At 39.0% G+C, this 15711-nt stretch overlaps 1 protein-coding gene across 1 annotated transcript; it reads left to right on the top strand.

Moving 5' to 3' along the window:
- Window positions 1–4198: 4198 nt before the first annotated feature.
- On the top strand, window positions 4199–6013 carry LOC130842388 (DDB1- and CUL4-associated factor 8-like). Its single transcript, XM_057719037.1, has one exon. It carries the CDS (start codon window positions 4199–4201, stop codon window positions 6011–6013), a length of 1815 nt encoding a protein of 604 aa, XP_057575020.1.
- The last annotated feature ends 9698 nt before the right edge of the window (window positions 6014–15711 follow it).

Genomic DNA, 15711 nt, shown 5'->3' with positions numbered 1-15711 from the left:
AGTCTTCTAATACATGAACCCGGGATGTCTTTCCATTTATTTGTGTCTTTAAATTCTTTCATTAATGTTCTATAGCTTTCATTATACCTCCTTGGTTAAGTTTATTCTTGAGTATTTTATTCTTTTTGGTGCTATTGTAAATGGGATTGTTTCCTTAATTTCCTTTTTGAATATTTCATTGTTATTTACCCTGATACCAAATCCAGACAAGGCACAAGAAAACAAAGCTGTAAGCCAATATTCCTGATGAACACAGATGCAAAAATCCTCAACAAAAAACTACCAAATCAATTCAACAGCATATTAAAAGGATCATACACCATGAACATCTGGGATTTATCCCTGGGGTGCAAGGATGGTTCAAAATAAGCAAATCAATCAATGTCATAAACCATACTAACCCAATGAAGGATAAAAATCACACAATCACAAAAGATGCAAAAGAAAACTTTTGACAAAATTCAATACCCTTTCATGATAAAAACTCTTAACAAATTAGTTATAGAAGGAATTTGCCTCTACATAATATAGGTGATATATATGAAATTTCCACAGCTAACATCACACTCAACAGTGAAAAACCGAAAGCTTTTTCTCTAAGATCAGGAAAAAGGCAAGGATGCCCACTCTTGACACTTCTATTCAACATGGTACTGAAACTCCTAGACAGGGAAATTAGGCAAGAGAAAATTAATAAAAGGCATCCAAATTGGAACGGAAGTAAAATTATGTGTCTGCAGATGACATGGTCTTACACAGTATATGAAAACTTCTAAAGACCACACACACACACACACACACACACACACACACACACACAAGCTGTTAGAACTAATAAATTCAGTAAAGTCACAGGATATAAAATCCTACCTACTTCATATGACTCAGTGGGAAGTACCATCAGGAGAGCAGAGGGAGAAGAATGAATCTGGGGGATATGTTTCCCTGGCTCACTCCCTACAGGTGCACTGAAGGATGGCTAATGATAGCTCCTGTCAAGTCAGACTCTCCACATTGCCCTGTTTCAGGTTTTTTATAACTGCTCTCTCTCCTCCCCACCTTTAGGCCTAAGGGTATAATATCTTCCTGTTCATAACAGCCTTGACATCTTGATTATTCCCTTGTGATTTCCCTTCAGCCTTCTCTCATCTTTGCAAAAAACAAACTAACAAAAAACAAAAAACACCTATTGAACTGCTTCAAATTGCCCAAGTGACATGTGCTTCTTGCTAGTAGCTTGACTAATCCACTTCACACTCACATTCAACTCATTAGTAAATGCTATAATTTTTACTTTCAAAATTTATTCCAAACCTAACCAGCTTTCTTGACACGTACTATCCTCATCCTAAATTAAGCCACCTCAATTTCTCACCCAGATTAGATCAATAGTTTAGTACTTCTGTTCTCTTTTGCTACCCCATTCTATTCTCCACATAGCAGCCAGTATCATCTTTTTAAAAAGTATGTCAGATAATGCAACTGCCATGTTCACAAGCTTCTAAAGGCTTTCCAGTACCCATAGAATGAAACAAAAAATAAAATTATTTATTATGGACAACAAGTCTCTGTTTAACTGGCCTTTGTTTCTTTCAGTTTCATAGCCTGACACTCTCCCCAATGCTTACTTGCATTGTTTCAGTCATAGTGGCCTCCTTGAAGTTCCATGAACACTCATATTGTCCTACAATTTTAGAGCATTTGCACTGAGTCACTACATAAGGAGTGTTCTTATCCTAGATATTTGCATGCTCCATTTCTTTTTTCATTCAGCCCTCTACTTAAATGTCATCCCATAAAGGAGACCTTTCCTGAATGCACTATCTAAAATAACAACCTCCAGTCTTTATGTACTTACAAACCTTTATTTCTCTCCACATCTTCATTTCTCTCCATACAATCACCACTGCCTCATATGCTCTGTCTATATATTGACTTGTCTGTTGTCTCTTTTTCCCACTGCATTATAAACTCCATGAGTGAAGGGGCTACCACTTTTATTCACCGCTGTATTGTCAGGACCTAGAACACTACATGGTGCATAGAAGCGCTAAATAAATTTGAGGTGAATAATTGAATGAATGGGAATGGAAATATACCAAATGGATCAATTAAATTAAAAGCAAACTTAAATGAAAATTTAAATTTAAAGACAATTCATAGCCAAAGTTTGCTTAATAAGCATGTAGAAAAAAAGTCAAACTATTACAATAGCATCACATTAAATAACCTGATTGAACCTCTAACAATGGAACTGTTCCTTGCAATGAGACAATTTCCAAAGCCAATTTATTAGGTTTCCTCTCCTGGACAATGCCAGGATGAGCATACTAGGGGTTGATGCTCTAGTTTTCCTGTTTTTGAGCTCCATGGCCAAGCAAGACCCCTTGTTAGTGAACATTATCTTTTAAAAAAAAAGCTACTATGCAATATATATAATACATAGCAAAGAATACATAAGTGTGTATGCCAGGCAATAAACAATAAAAAGAATAACAACACACCTATATCCACAGTAAGCTATAAATATTACCAAGAATTACTGGAGCTTCCTCTCTACCAGATTTTAACTTCCTCCTTTCCTCCACAGGTAATAATTATCCTGAATTTTGAATCAATTATTTTCTTGCCTCTAAATATTTTATTACATATGAAAACTATAAAGATTGGCATGAAAATGAAATTACTAACTATTCTTCTGTCACTTGTGTTTTCACTCATCATGGTTTTTGATTTATCCATGTTGATGTATTCAGTTTTAATTTATTAATCCTCACTTTTTTACATTATTCCACTTTAGAAATATATGCTAGTCTACTTACCCATGCTACTCTTGATGGGGTCTCAGGTGGTTTTCAGGTTGCTGCGCTATTCTTTACAAATTGGGATGAATATTCTTTTATGTGTCTTACCATTACTGTTAGCCTTGGAACCGCTGTATCTCGTTGGAAGACTTTATGCTTCTATGTTTAATCAATTTTGCATCGATCTTGCAATTACTCTGAAGGAAATCTTGTTTTCCTCATTCCGGCATTCTTAGTCAGCAGTTTACTGTAGCTCTTCGAAAATTTACTGACATCACCTTAGATAGTTCATTTGGAGAAGCTCTGAAGTTAACACAGCAATGCCAGTTAACTGCCTTTGAAAGATCTTTTCATTACCTAAAAGCTCCCCCAAAAGCCTCTGACATATTTCGGGAGATATTTTAAATATTTTGATAATTCTATAATTTTTTCCCATAAAATTGTGTTGGTATTCCCTAAGTATCTTAAAGTGAACTAACTCCCAGTTAATATATAGAATCTCTGCCGCAAAGAGAAAAAAGGCGGTGCTTCTATTTGAAATTGGTGAAGCAGTTACTCATCTCAGTGTCTACTTTAAATTGACCAGTTGATTTCGGCTTTGATTACATAGAAAGAATAAATTATTCTTCTCACTAAGTAAGTCTGCCAGCTATAACAAATAAAAATACACGACAGTTAAATTTGCATTTCAGATAAATAATGAATTTTTTTAGTAGAATGTCTAATGCAGTATTTGGGATCTACTCACACTAAAAAAAAGTATTCTTTTTTTAACTTCAAATGTAATTAACTAGTCATCGTGTATTTTATGTCTACCTTATGCCATTTCTACCAATTAGAGCTCTCAAGGTTTCCCTCAAGCTGTTTGATTTGCTGAACATATTTCTTGCATGTCAGGAACTCACTAGCTTGGGGACTTTAGCAGTCTTTCATTGCGTTTGCCTGTTTCGTCATTTCATACTGTACCTTTTCTTCAGGCAAAGCCCTCAACGTCTTACAACTATTTTGCCTAAGGAAGATCACTTTTGCTGATGGTTCTCTAATAAGAATTTTTCCCAAAGCACAATGTTTCAATAGATCGGCAAGCACAGCGGCAGACAATGTAAAATGGCTTGGCGGGGGTGGGGCGAACTTTCCAGGTTCTAGAAAAATCCAAGGTCTCGAAATATCGCGAGACTCGAGATAAGACGAAGTCTTTTGACCCTCACCAGCTCCCATACTCCCAGCAGCCTCAGCCAAAACCCGCCCCTCCCCTTTGGCCTCGGTCGGCGTCGCGGCGCTCGGCCTACCCTCTTCGCTGCCGGCTCCTCTCCTCCCGCGGTGGGCCTGCTCCCTTCCTCAGGCTGCTAAGACTTTTATTCGCCTCACACCGACTAGAGCGCGCCTCTTTAAAGATGTCTGACAACGTGAGCGGCACGGATGGCCTTCCAGACTTAGAGAACAGAAGCCTGTCCGAGAGCCCTGAGGGGCCCTCTGGGGCGGAGGCGGCGAGGGAGGCCTCCTCACACGTTGAAATGAGCCTGAGTGGAAGTGGTGGCGGTACCGGCGAGGGTGACTCTCCCCGCCGCGCCAGCAGAGAATATCAAGGCACAGATATGGAAAGTTCGAGTGAAGAGATCGATATTGATACCTTGGAAGACTTCGAGTATTTGCGAGGCAATGACAGAAACCAGTTCCGTTACCGCTCAGAAGAGCTAGGAGAGGAGGAGGAGGAGGAGGAGGAGGAAGAGGAGGAGGAAGAATCGGCGGAAGAAGAGCAGCCTGAGGTACAGTGCGATGAGGCTCACCCTGGGCCGACTTTAGCAGCCCAGAATCAGGCCCTGGAGGACTGGGTGGCTTCCGAGACATCTGCCCTCCCCAACCCTCGCTGGCAAGCCGTTAAAGCTCTTCGAGAGCGCCAGCTGGGTTCGAGTGCCCACTTTGTCTCTGAGGCCTGTGGGGCGAGAGCCTTTGTGCAGCGTTTCCAGTTGCAGTATGCGCTTGAGGGCCATGATGGTTGTGTCAATGCTTTGCACTTCAACCAGCGTGGCACCTTGTTGGCCACTAGCGGTGATGACCTTAGAGTGATATTGTGGGACTGGGTGCGTGAGCACCCAGTCCTGGAGTTTGAGAGTGGCCACAGCAATAATGTTTTTCAGGTCAAGTTCCTTCCCAGCTGTGGTGATTCCACCGTGGCCACGTGTGCCCGTGATGGGCAGGTATACATAGCAGAGCTATCTGCTGCACTACACTGCGTGAATACTAAGTGCGTGGCCCAGCACAGGGGAGCCTCCCACAGTTTGGCTCTGGAGCCTGACTCCCCTTTTAAGTTCCTGACGTCAGGTGAAGATGCAGTTGTCTTCGCCATTGACCTCAGACAAAGCCAGCCGGCTTCAAAAGTGGTGGTGACAAAAGAGAACGAGAAGAAAGTGGGGCTGTATACAATCTTTGTGAATCCTGCCAATACCTACCAATTTGCAGTGGGGGGAAGAGATCAGTTTGTGAGAATTTATGACCAGAGGAAAATAGATGAGAGTGAGAATAACGGAGTACTCAAGAAATTCTGCCCGCATCACCTGGTCAACTGTGATGCTAAAGCAAACGTCACCTGCCTTGTGTACAGTCACGATGGCACAGAGCTTCTGGCCAGTTACAATGATGAGGATATTTACCTCTTCAACTCCTCTCACGAGGATGGAGCCCAGTATGTTAAAAGATACAAGGGGCACAGAAATAATGCCACAGTCAAAGGTGTCAATTTCTATGGCCCCAGAAGTGAGTTTATTGTGAGTGGCAGTGATTGCGGGCACATCTTCCTCTGGGAGAAGTCATCCTGCCAGATTGTGCAGTGCATCGAGGGGGATAAAGGAGGGACTGTTAATTGTGTTGAACCCCATCCTAACCTACCTGTGATGGCGACCAGTGGCCTAGACCATGATGCTAAGATCTGGGCACCCACAGCTAACGTTTGCGCTCACGTTCCTGACTTAAAGAGTGTGATTAAGAAGAACAAGAAGGAACGAGATGAAGACAACCTGCACCACACCAACCTGCTCGACAGCCACATGCTTCGGTTCCTCATGCGTCACCTGAGACACAGAGGTCGTCACCATCGCTGGGGAGCTCCTGGAGCTGGGGTAATGGATGCCGGCTCGGATGAGTCTTCCAGTTCCGCAGATATATCGGAGGAGGAAGAGAACCAAGACCGTGCGTCGTGCCTGCCGTCCTGAAGGCCTCATACTCCAGCTCCAGCTAGGTATTACCTCAGAAGGCTGGACTTTAAGATGTAGTTTACGAGATTTGCTTTTTGTCTTTTATGTATTTTGCACAATAGAAACTGCCTCTTCCATCTCCCTTCTCTGCCTTCCTCCCTTCTTCACATTTTCCCTCCCTCACTTGGTTTCTTTACTCCTATCTTTACCCCTTATATCTATAGGAATGCATAAGTAATTTATCTATTCTTTTAATTTGTTCTCTTATGGTTGATTTCAAAATGTTCCTAATTCTGGTGAAAAAATTAATAGCCTTATAAGAATCTATATTCTCATTTCTGACACTCTGAAAATGATCATTTTTTTCACTTTTAGCAGTTTATTATAAAGTTCTTCAGTTGAGTTGAAAATTTCAGAAATGTGTTTATTCTTTAAAAGTAAAGTAAAATAAAACAAACCATGGTCTTGTTCCTTGAATACACTTGGCCATACACATGCACGCTCACGCGTGTGCACACACACACACACTCAGTTCTCTCTCACAGAAGAGCAGAAGGGGAGAAGTGGGTAGATGAATTCCTGACAAGGTAATTCATCCTTCTAGAAAAAATAACTTGGGTTGTCCATATTTTCTGAATCCATATGGTAATACTGATTAATTTGAGCACATGGAGGGTGGCAGGAATTTAATCACATGACACGGTATACTCTGCACTCTGAATTCTCTTGAATTTTCATGGCTTGAGAACTCCCACAGGGTTACCTCCCAGGAAGTCCTCTTGGGACTACCATCTCCAATAAGATACTAGCCAGGAATGTAGGAATTCCTAATATTTGAAAATATATATTTAACCTAACTTTAAAAATAACTTAATGTTACAATAGTGAGTTTTTTTATGCTTACAGATAACTTTGATACCTGTCATTGGAAGAAATATCCCATTAGACATCCATGCATTACTTAAAACTTTCTTTGACTATTTATAAAAGGTTAAATTGCTATTAAAAATACCTTGTTTAAACCTTGTTTAACGTAAGTTTTGGGCACTGGATGTCCAGTTACTGTTTAATAGTAATATTTATTTTTGTTTTACACCTGCTATTTGTGTAAGTTGAATGCAGAGGCTTGCCTTTCCCCCAACACCCCTGTGAAGTATAACACACCCTTCTTTGCAGATATATGCTGGGAAAGAAGGATGTCATAAAACATTCTATGGCCTGACCAAGGCTTTCCTTTGATAATACTCCTTAAAATGGATATTATTGCTGGCCCCTTGAGAGCAGGTTGAGAAATCTACATGAGATAAGACTCTGGAATGGAAAATAACTTGACCCAAGTTCCTACTCACTGAGATTCAAAGTTAGGGACAACTGTCTGGGGATCTGGGGGCCCATGGCCACCCCTACCAAGGTCTGCTGTCAGGAAAGGACCTTGAAAGTCCCCACAGAACCCAGTAACTTTGAACCAAGCACTGTGGTTTAAAACAAGACATAAAGAGAATAGAGTTATGAACTAGAATCTGAAGTTTGGGGCAACCCTGCACAATTGGGTGAGATATATACTAGCAATGACACCAACAAAACATTGGGAAAAAAAACACTTGGAATTTCTGGTGACACTCAGTGGCAGTGAGAACAAGAGCAGATTTTCACCTTTGTTTGGAAGCAGGTTTACCCCTGTGGGGGATTTGTACTGCGAACTAAAAGTTTCTTCAGATTCCCCTGCATGGTTCTGAGATCACTTCTGCTACAAGAGGCATTTGGAGAGAGATTTGGAACCCAAAGGTAAAGTAGTAAGGTTATTTGTTTTATGCTCAGAAAGCAGAGTCAGAGGCACATTACTACTGATCTGCTGGCTTACCTTAGTGTGAGGCAGCAGCCAGACCCACAGCTGCACCAGCATCCCCTCATATCTTCCTTCAGCTTCACCAGCTCCATAAAAAAGACTGCCCACTTCCCCTGCAGGGCACTCATGTCATCAGAGTTGGAGGTTTGGGGGCAGTGGAAGATCAACACGAATTCCAGTCTGTCCTTGTGGGTTCCAAGCTATTCCTCATGACTTCCAGTATATTCTTGCTTTCCCCACTTCACATCCATTCCTCCTTCCTGAACACTGTGCTGACTTCGGGCTCCAGCACCTAAAGCAAAGACAAAGTCTTATGAAGACTGTTTAACCAGCTCCCACAATTACATACTATCAGGTCCCTATTATAAGTGACCTGTTATATGCATATCACCCCCAGTGTTTTCTGTTTTTCTGTTTGAACCCTGACTGATGCAACCACCCCCCTACTACTGTGAATTGCATTAAGTCCCCAGATTACTTGGATAATTTGCCATTTGGAGGAGTAAAAGTCCTCTAAAGAGAAAGGTTGGACTTGATTGATAGATCAATAGACAAATAGGGAGTCAAATAATTAATTTGAAAAATAAAGTTATGCTTATAGATGAAAATCCACCTGGTAGTGTAGGTCACAGAAAAAGGAAGTAATTGTCACAATTTTAATTTATGTAAATATTGGTCCTATTAATATATAGAAGAGAGCAATACAATATTGCTCCAGCCTTCCATGAGATGGCGGGCAAAGCTAACAATTCTATCAAATAAGCAGGCAAAACTGCACCTTTAAATTTATTTTTTCAACATCAATTATTTTCATTCCAATATGGAATTTCTACAGGACAGTTCTGTGTAGGCCCTCATGGCCTTTATGCAATATTATAATTGTCTCCTAATTATGCACAGAATTTAACTGCATTAAATAGTGACAGATGCCAAACTATACTTTTAAAAAGACAACTTCTGACAAGGATGCAGATACAGAGAATGGACTGGAGAACTCGAGGTATGGGAGGGGGCGGGGGGTGAAGGGGAAACTGAGACGAAGCAAGAGAGTAGCACAGACATATATATACTACCAACTGTAAAATAGTCAGTGGGAAGTTGTTGTATAACAAAGGGAGCCCAACTCAAGGATGGAAGATGCCTTAGAGGACTGGGGCAGGGAGGGTGGGGGGGACTCGAGGGGGGGGCGTCAAGGAAGGGAGGGAACATGGGGATATGTGTATAAAAACAGTTGATTGAACCTGGTGTACCCCCCAAAAAATAAGAAAAATAAAAAAAGGAAAACTAAAAAAAAAAAAAAAAAAAAAAAGACATCTTCTGGCATCCATTCCTTAAAAGGACAGGTGTGGAAAAGAATAGAGATGGAAAAAAATATAACAGAACCTAATTGCTAAATGGCAGGCCAAAAAAAATGATGAATTTTGTTAGTCCAAAAGCGACCTTCAGCAGTCCTCATTCTACCATGTTGTGAGCCAAAAGTATAATCAATAAATTAAAAATGTACTGGATCTTAGCCATCCTGTGATCAACCTCTACGAACTTCACTATCTTAATTTACCTCAACTTCAGTCTCTTCAATAGTAAAATGAGAGGTTTAGATTTTTAGACTTAGTTTGCAAAGCCTTATGGAGCACTTAATATATATTTCTTTACTGGACAATGAGAGTTCAGAGATGGATATATAACAGACTAGGTTCACAAGGAGCTTAGTACACTAGTCTCAAGCTGTGTTCTGGGGAGATCGAGGGGTTTTGAATGTTTTCATTTGAAGGTGATTGGGAAGTTTCCTATCCTGCTGCTTTATTCAAAGTATAATGTTAATTTTTCTTTCCTAGCTTCAGCAGCCTATTTATCTCTAACCCCATTATGTAAGCAACCATCTACAGAAATGATACACATAAACACTATCAAGTATATTGAAGTGTAATTTCTCAATTGTTCTACATAAAAACCATATTAAAATGGAAGACAGGAAACTTACTTCTTCCTGTTAAGAGAAGTTAACTTTCCAAAGTCATTGAGCTAAAAAGGTGCAGAGTAGGGGCTCACATAGAATTTACAATTAAATTATTGCAACAAATAGTGGTATATACCATCACTGTTTTGGTGCATGGTAATTTAGTTTAGTTGACAGTAGAAATTGAGAACCCACATCTCAAGATTCTTTCATGACATTTGAGTCACCTTTCATCTATTAAGGTGGCTATAGTCTCACTTTGGACTTCTGTCAGCTATGTGGCAGTTATGCTAGCAACTCAAGCCCCTGAAATTGAATTGTAGGCCTCTGAGGAGAACAAACAAAACAACAATGAACCAAAGAAAAACAAAAAATAAAATACAAAATATAAAAGCAGTACATGCTGCAGTAGGGACAGTACTTCTACCCTCAGCTACTCATTGATCTGGGTGATATTAGCTGAAAAGGCTGTTGCTTATGAATCTCTGTCTAGAATCAAATTCAAATTATAGCTGAACCTGAGTGGTTCTTTTGATTACTCTGCTACAAAGCTATAATGACCCAGATATTCTAGGGACTTTCTCAGCTGACAGGTATAACCAACACTGGGAGGGACTGAGATCACTGATACATGACCATTAAGATTTTGGATCATATAGAGTAGCCTCTCTTTTCTACAGTGAGTTGCTGTCTAAGTAAGAGACAAGGTTTGGGTCTCAGATGTTATCCTCTGAGATTAGTAAGTGGTAATTGATAGTCACACTCTTGAATATTGTTTAAAAGCCTAAAATTATGAATTCTTAGTGAGTAAGTGTATCTGCAAAACTTTTAAAATGTTTTTAGAAATATGGAAATAAATTTAACATCATCAGATAGAACCAAATCTGTGAGGAGATGATTTTGTTCCATGTGCTTTCCCACAGTAGTTCCCTCTCAAAAAAATCCCTGTAGAATTTTAGGGTGACAGAACTATTCCATATGCTACTAGAGTCGTAGATATATGATTCAATGCATTTGTCAAAACTCACAGCATTGTACATCAAAAAGAGTAAACTTTAATATATGCAAAGTAAAAGAAATTCAACCAGGATGTCAGGGGATCTCAGAATGGAATACACACTATGACAAATGAAACTAACTGTTATAAATGTATGACATAACCTCACTGAAGCAAGTGAGCGGAAAAGAAGTTGGCTAAATAACTTTGTGAAATGGTGTTTTGGAGGGCAACTGTAAGGATAAAGACAAAAGCAGTGTATATAAAAACTGTACTCTAGTTGGCAAATTTGTTTCTCACAAGGATTTAGGTTAACTAATAATTCTCTGCTTTACATATATGTCTCGGGTTGAATAAATGGATGAAGGATGGTGAAAACCACGTTTCATATTGTCAGAGGGGGAAATTATAGATACGCAAGGAGGGAAGGTTAGACAAACTCTGCGGTACCAAATCAGAATTGGAGATATCAGTATGAATTCACTATTTGGTTGGCATAATTTATATAAAGGTGGATAAATGCAGAAATAATTATAGAAGTGTGTATATACATGGGTCAGTATACTTACATATATTTCATAGCTCTCTCCACTGAGAGACCCTGGCAGCAGTGACACCCCAGAAGTAATGAGGACCACCAGCACCCAGATTTCTAATACCATTCTCCAAAAAAGGGAACCAGGGAGCCTTGGAGAAATGTCTCATAAAAACTATACTCTAGTTGGCCCCTTCAAGGTAGGGTATATACAAGATAAACCTGGAGCATCTTGTAGTTCCAGATAGCAAGGAAGAGGGATGAGGGATATCAAAGTGCCACATGAAACAACTGAGAGTCCCCAATGGCCAAAGCTGGAATAACTTGACCAAAAGACAAAAACAAAAATGAAAAGAAACAAAAAAACCACACCCAAATAAAGTAGTATGACATTACAGCCTAATGTATTAGATAAAGACCCATGAGTCCATCCTGATATAAAAAAATGAATAAATAAATAAACTGGGGGTAAGAGATAAATCTCCCTACAGAATAATTTCAAATAGCATAAGTAGATACTTCTTTCATCAAGAGATGGACTTTGATTCTCTTCCTGCTTTGAGTATGGGTGGATTTAGTGTCTCATGTTCAAAAAAGAGAATATAAAAAATGAAAAAAGAATAACTTTACAGTAAAGAAATCCTACACTACTTAACTAAGTGTTGGTGGTTCATATCACCAGTGATAAAGTCAAATTGATATCATATGCCTCCAGTGTGCTACAAAAAGAATCTATAACTTCTATATAGCCATGAGGTAAATAGCAGACAACCCCAAATTGAAGAACACTCCACAAAACACCTAGCCAGTACTTTTCAAAACTTTCAAGTCATAGGAGACAACGAAAAGCTGAGAAATTATCACAGAGCAGAGGAGCCTAAGGAGACATGGGGACTAAGTGCAATGTGGTATCCTGGATAAAATCCTGCAACAGAAAAAGGACATTAGTAGACAAAGTGATAAAATCTGAATAAAGTCTACAGGTTAATTAATAGTAAAGAATCAGTGTTGGTTTTTTAGTTTTAACAAATATACCAAGGTAGTATAAGATGTTAACATTAGGGGAAACTGAGTGAGGGGTGTGTGGAAACTCTGTTTTATCTTTAGAACTATTCTATAAATCTAAAATTATTTCAAAACATAGGGAACTATTTTTTATTATTTCAAAAAGTCCATGATAAAATCTCTAACTTTAGTAGCCATAATAATTCTGGTAATGTTTATCATATCAGTTAGAAATAATTCAGTTCCCTTGGTTTTTCAAGTCTCTGCTTATTTTTTGATTCATGCCGAGTAACTTTCATTATTTGTGACCTTTTCAAAATGTTCTTTCTTTCATCGTTTCTTTGACTGTTTTGTTCGATGCTGTGCTTCTGGTAAGCTGCTTCTAATAAAAGTGCAATAAAAAGTGTAAATTGAAATAAAGATGAAATTTCAAAGGACAACATTTAGTAAATTCTTAAAAGAAAGAAATTTCTTAAAGGGAGACATTTTACCAAACTAAATTGTAAAGTGCTTAGTATTTAGGAACTGTATAAAATATTCATGCATAGCTGCTTTCTTCAAACCACTGATCTTTTAACAGGAAACATCCCTGCAGTAAGTAAAATTTCATGGATATCTTTAGAACAGGGGAAGAATATAAGCCATATCTGCACTGGTTGTAGGGTATACAGGAGGAGAACAAGTAAAATGGTGAGGGTAGGCAAGTCTTCCCAGAAGTTTTGCTATGAAGAGTTTAAAAAATGGAGTAATAGCTGGAACAAGATGTACAATTAAGGGAATATTGTTATACTTTATTTCTAAGGTGAAGAATATTAGAAAAAAATATACTGACAGTATACATCTAGGTGTGAGAAAGAAACGAATGATGTAGGGAATTGTGGAAAATACTAGTATTCAAGCCCTTGAAGGAGATGTGATCTAGAAACCAATGGAGGAATGCGCTTTCCAAGGATCAGACCAGGTGGTATGAATTCAGTCAAGAAAACTGACAGGTTTGGTGGTGTGAAGAGGGGTGTGGGGAGCTTGATGCTATTGTTTCCACTTTCTGTCCTGTAAAGTATGAGGTAAGGCCATCAGTTTAGACACGTGGAGGAGGGAATTTTGCAGTTTTGAAAAGAGAGAAGACAATTGAACTTAATTTTCTTAGAAAGTAGGGGGGAAAAAAACTTCCTAGGGGAATTGTAGTTTTTCAAGTTTAGAGTTTTTAAAATAAAATAGTAACTGAAGAAATTTGCCTTGGCCAACACATCAGTGATCTTTTACTTGAAATTCAAATGAAATTTGTAAGTGGATAAAAAACAATGTGCAGCAAAACCTCACTCCACTGGAGACAAAAGAGGTGGCTCTGTCTGATTTAGATAACAGTCATAATCATGGCATCCATGACTTCTGTGCAGTGCCAAGTCAAACTCATTTCAGATCCAATCTGAAATTTGCACTTCCTATCGAAATGCTTATAAAACTTCCTATTGATTATACTTACACATGTACATAGAGTGCTTACAACTTCAGTGCTACACAAATCTAGGCCCTTCCTAGAATTATCAAGGAAGAAGCCTCCTGGAGAGTACCACAATGGAGAGCCACACTCTTGTACTCTTTTAGAACCTGAGAAGCCTCTGTAATGAGTATTAGATGCTCTAACATGAGAAAAGAACCATTCCAACATAGCCCAGGATGGTATATAAAGAAAAAAAATTAGCAAAACAGTTGCCTCAATTTCTAAGTGAGTAAAGACATGTTTTAAAGTACAGAGTGAGGTCTAATGGGATCATCATTAAAGGCTGAAATTGTTTCTATGAAACCAGCTTTAAAAAAAATTTTAGATTCCACATACAAGTGATAGCATACAGTATTTGTCTTTCTCTGTCATGCTTATTTCACTTAGCACAATGCCCTGCAGCTTCATCCATGTTGTCACAAACAGCAGGATTTCCATCTTTCTCATGGCTGAATAATATTCCATTGTTTATACTGGTGGTTGCCAGGGACTAGGAGGGGGAAATGCGGATATGTAGGTCAAACGGTACAGACTTTCAGTTATAAGTCCTGAGGAGCTAAAGTACAGCATGGTGACTACAGTTAATGTGGTATTAGCTATAGTTAATGATATGGAATACTTGAAAGTTGCTGAGAGTATATTTTAAGCATTTTCACCACACACACACAAAAAGAGTTAACTATTTGAGATGATATATGCATTAATTACCTTGATGTTGGTAATTATTCCACAATATATATGTATATCAAATTATCACTTTGTATACTCTATGTGTGCCAGATATTCTAGCAGGGGCTTTGGAACTTTTGAAGAATCACCTTCACGAAGGTGCAGGTGAGACTTCTCTGATGTCCACTCATCTCCTTCCCCAATGGGGTGCATACCTCCCTGGTTTACCATAGGGCTGGTTTTCTAGCCCAGTGTGTTCACAGAAGAAAGTGAACAGGCTGAGAGCAGAGGGAATCACACAGTCAACTGCGAGGAAGTGCTCAAGGAGTTCCCCTACTTCAAGAACCCCTCTTTCTCACCCCCAACCCCAGTACACAATTTGAGAGTAAAAAGTGATTTTTTTTGGCCTGGTGAATAGCCTGGCCTTGGGGTAAATGTTCTGCTTCACAGGAGCACTAAAGTAGTTTAGGGTCAAGGATCCTCAATAGTCACCAGCTGAATGGGAACAGAATTTTGGATGGCATGAAGGAAAGTATTAAAGTTTTGAGTTTCTTTGTCAAACTCGCTCTCTCTTCTCCATGTCGGGTGTGGGGGTGGGGAGGAATATAACACACACATATATATATCTTTTAAATATATACAATGATATTTTTCAATTATTCCTCAATAAAGTTCAAAGGAAGGAAGGAAGAAAAAGAAAGAGAGAGAGAGAAAGGAAGGAAGGAAGGAAGGAAGGAAGGAAGGAAGGAAGGAAGGAAGGAAGGAAGGAAGGAAGGAAGAAAAAGACTTCATGTCGATCTACCTGAAAAAAGGCTGTAATTGTCCACTGAAATCAGAAGCCACTTTAGGGCAATTGCTATATTAAAGCAAAGACAAGAAGCTATTATTCTTAAATTTTAGTGCAGGAATCAAATATGAGCTTTTTGTAAATAGTCATTTTAAATTCTCATATTAGTTCCAATCATTTATTAATGAGATGCTCTCAGATTATCTATGTGCTTATTATATCACATGGGCTGCCGAATGGATGTCGTGTTAACAGGCATGTAAACAACATTTACCTCATTGTACATCTTCATCACAGCTCTTGGGCGACTAGGTGCATTACCAATAAGCAGTAGCATTTTGAAAGGAATCTTTTTTTTCGGAGTGTTAGGTCTCAACACTGGGCTTAAAATATTCAGTAAATCATGTTGTAAACAGATA

Source organism: Hippopotamus amphibius, chromosome X, assembly GCF_030028045.1.
Source record: "Hippopotamus amphibius kiboko isolate mHipAmp2 chromosome X, mHipAmp2.hap2, whole genome shotgun sequence".
Lineage (NCBI taxonomy): Eukaryota > Metazoa > Chordata > Mammalia > Artiodactyla > Hippopotamidae > Hippopotamus > Hippopotamus amphibius.
The sequence above is the reverse complement of the archived record's forward strand: the minus strand, read 5'-3'. Positions and strand labels throughout refer to the sequence as shown.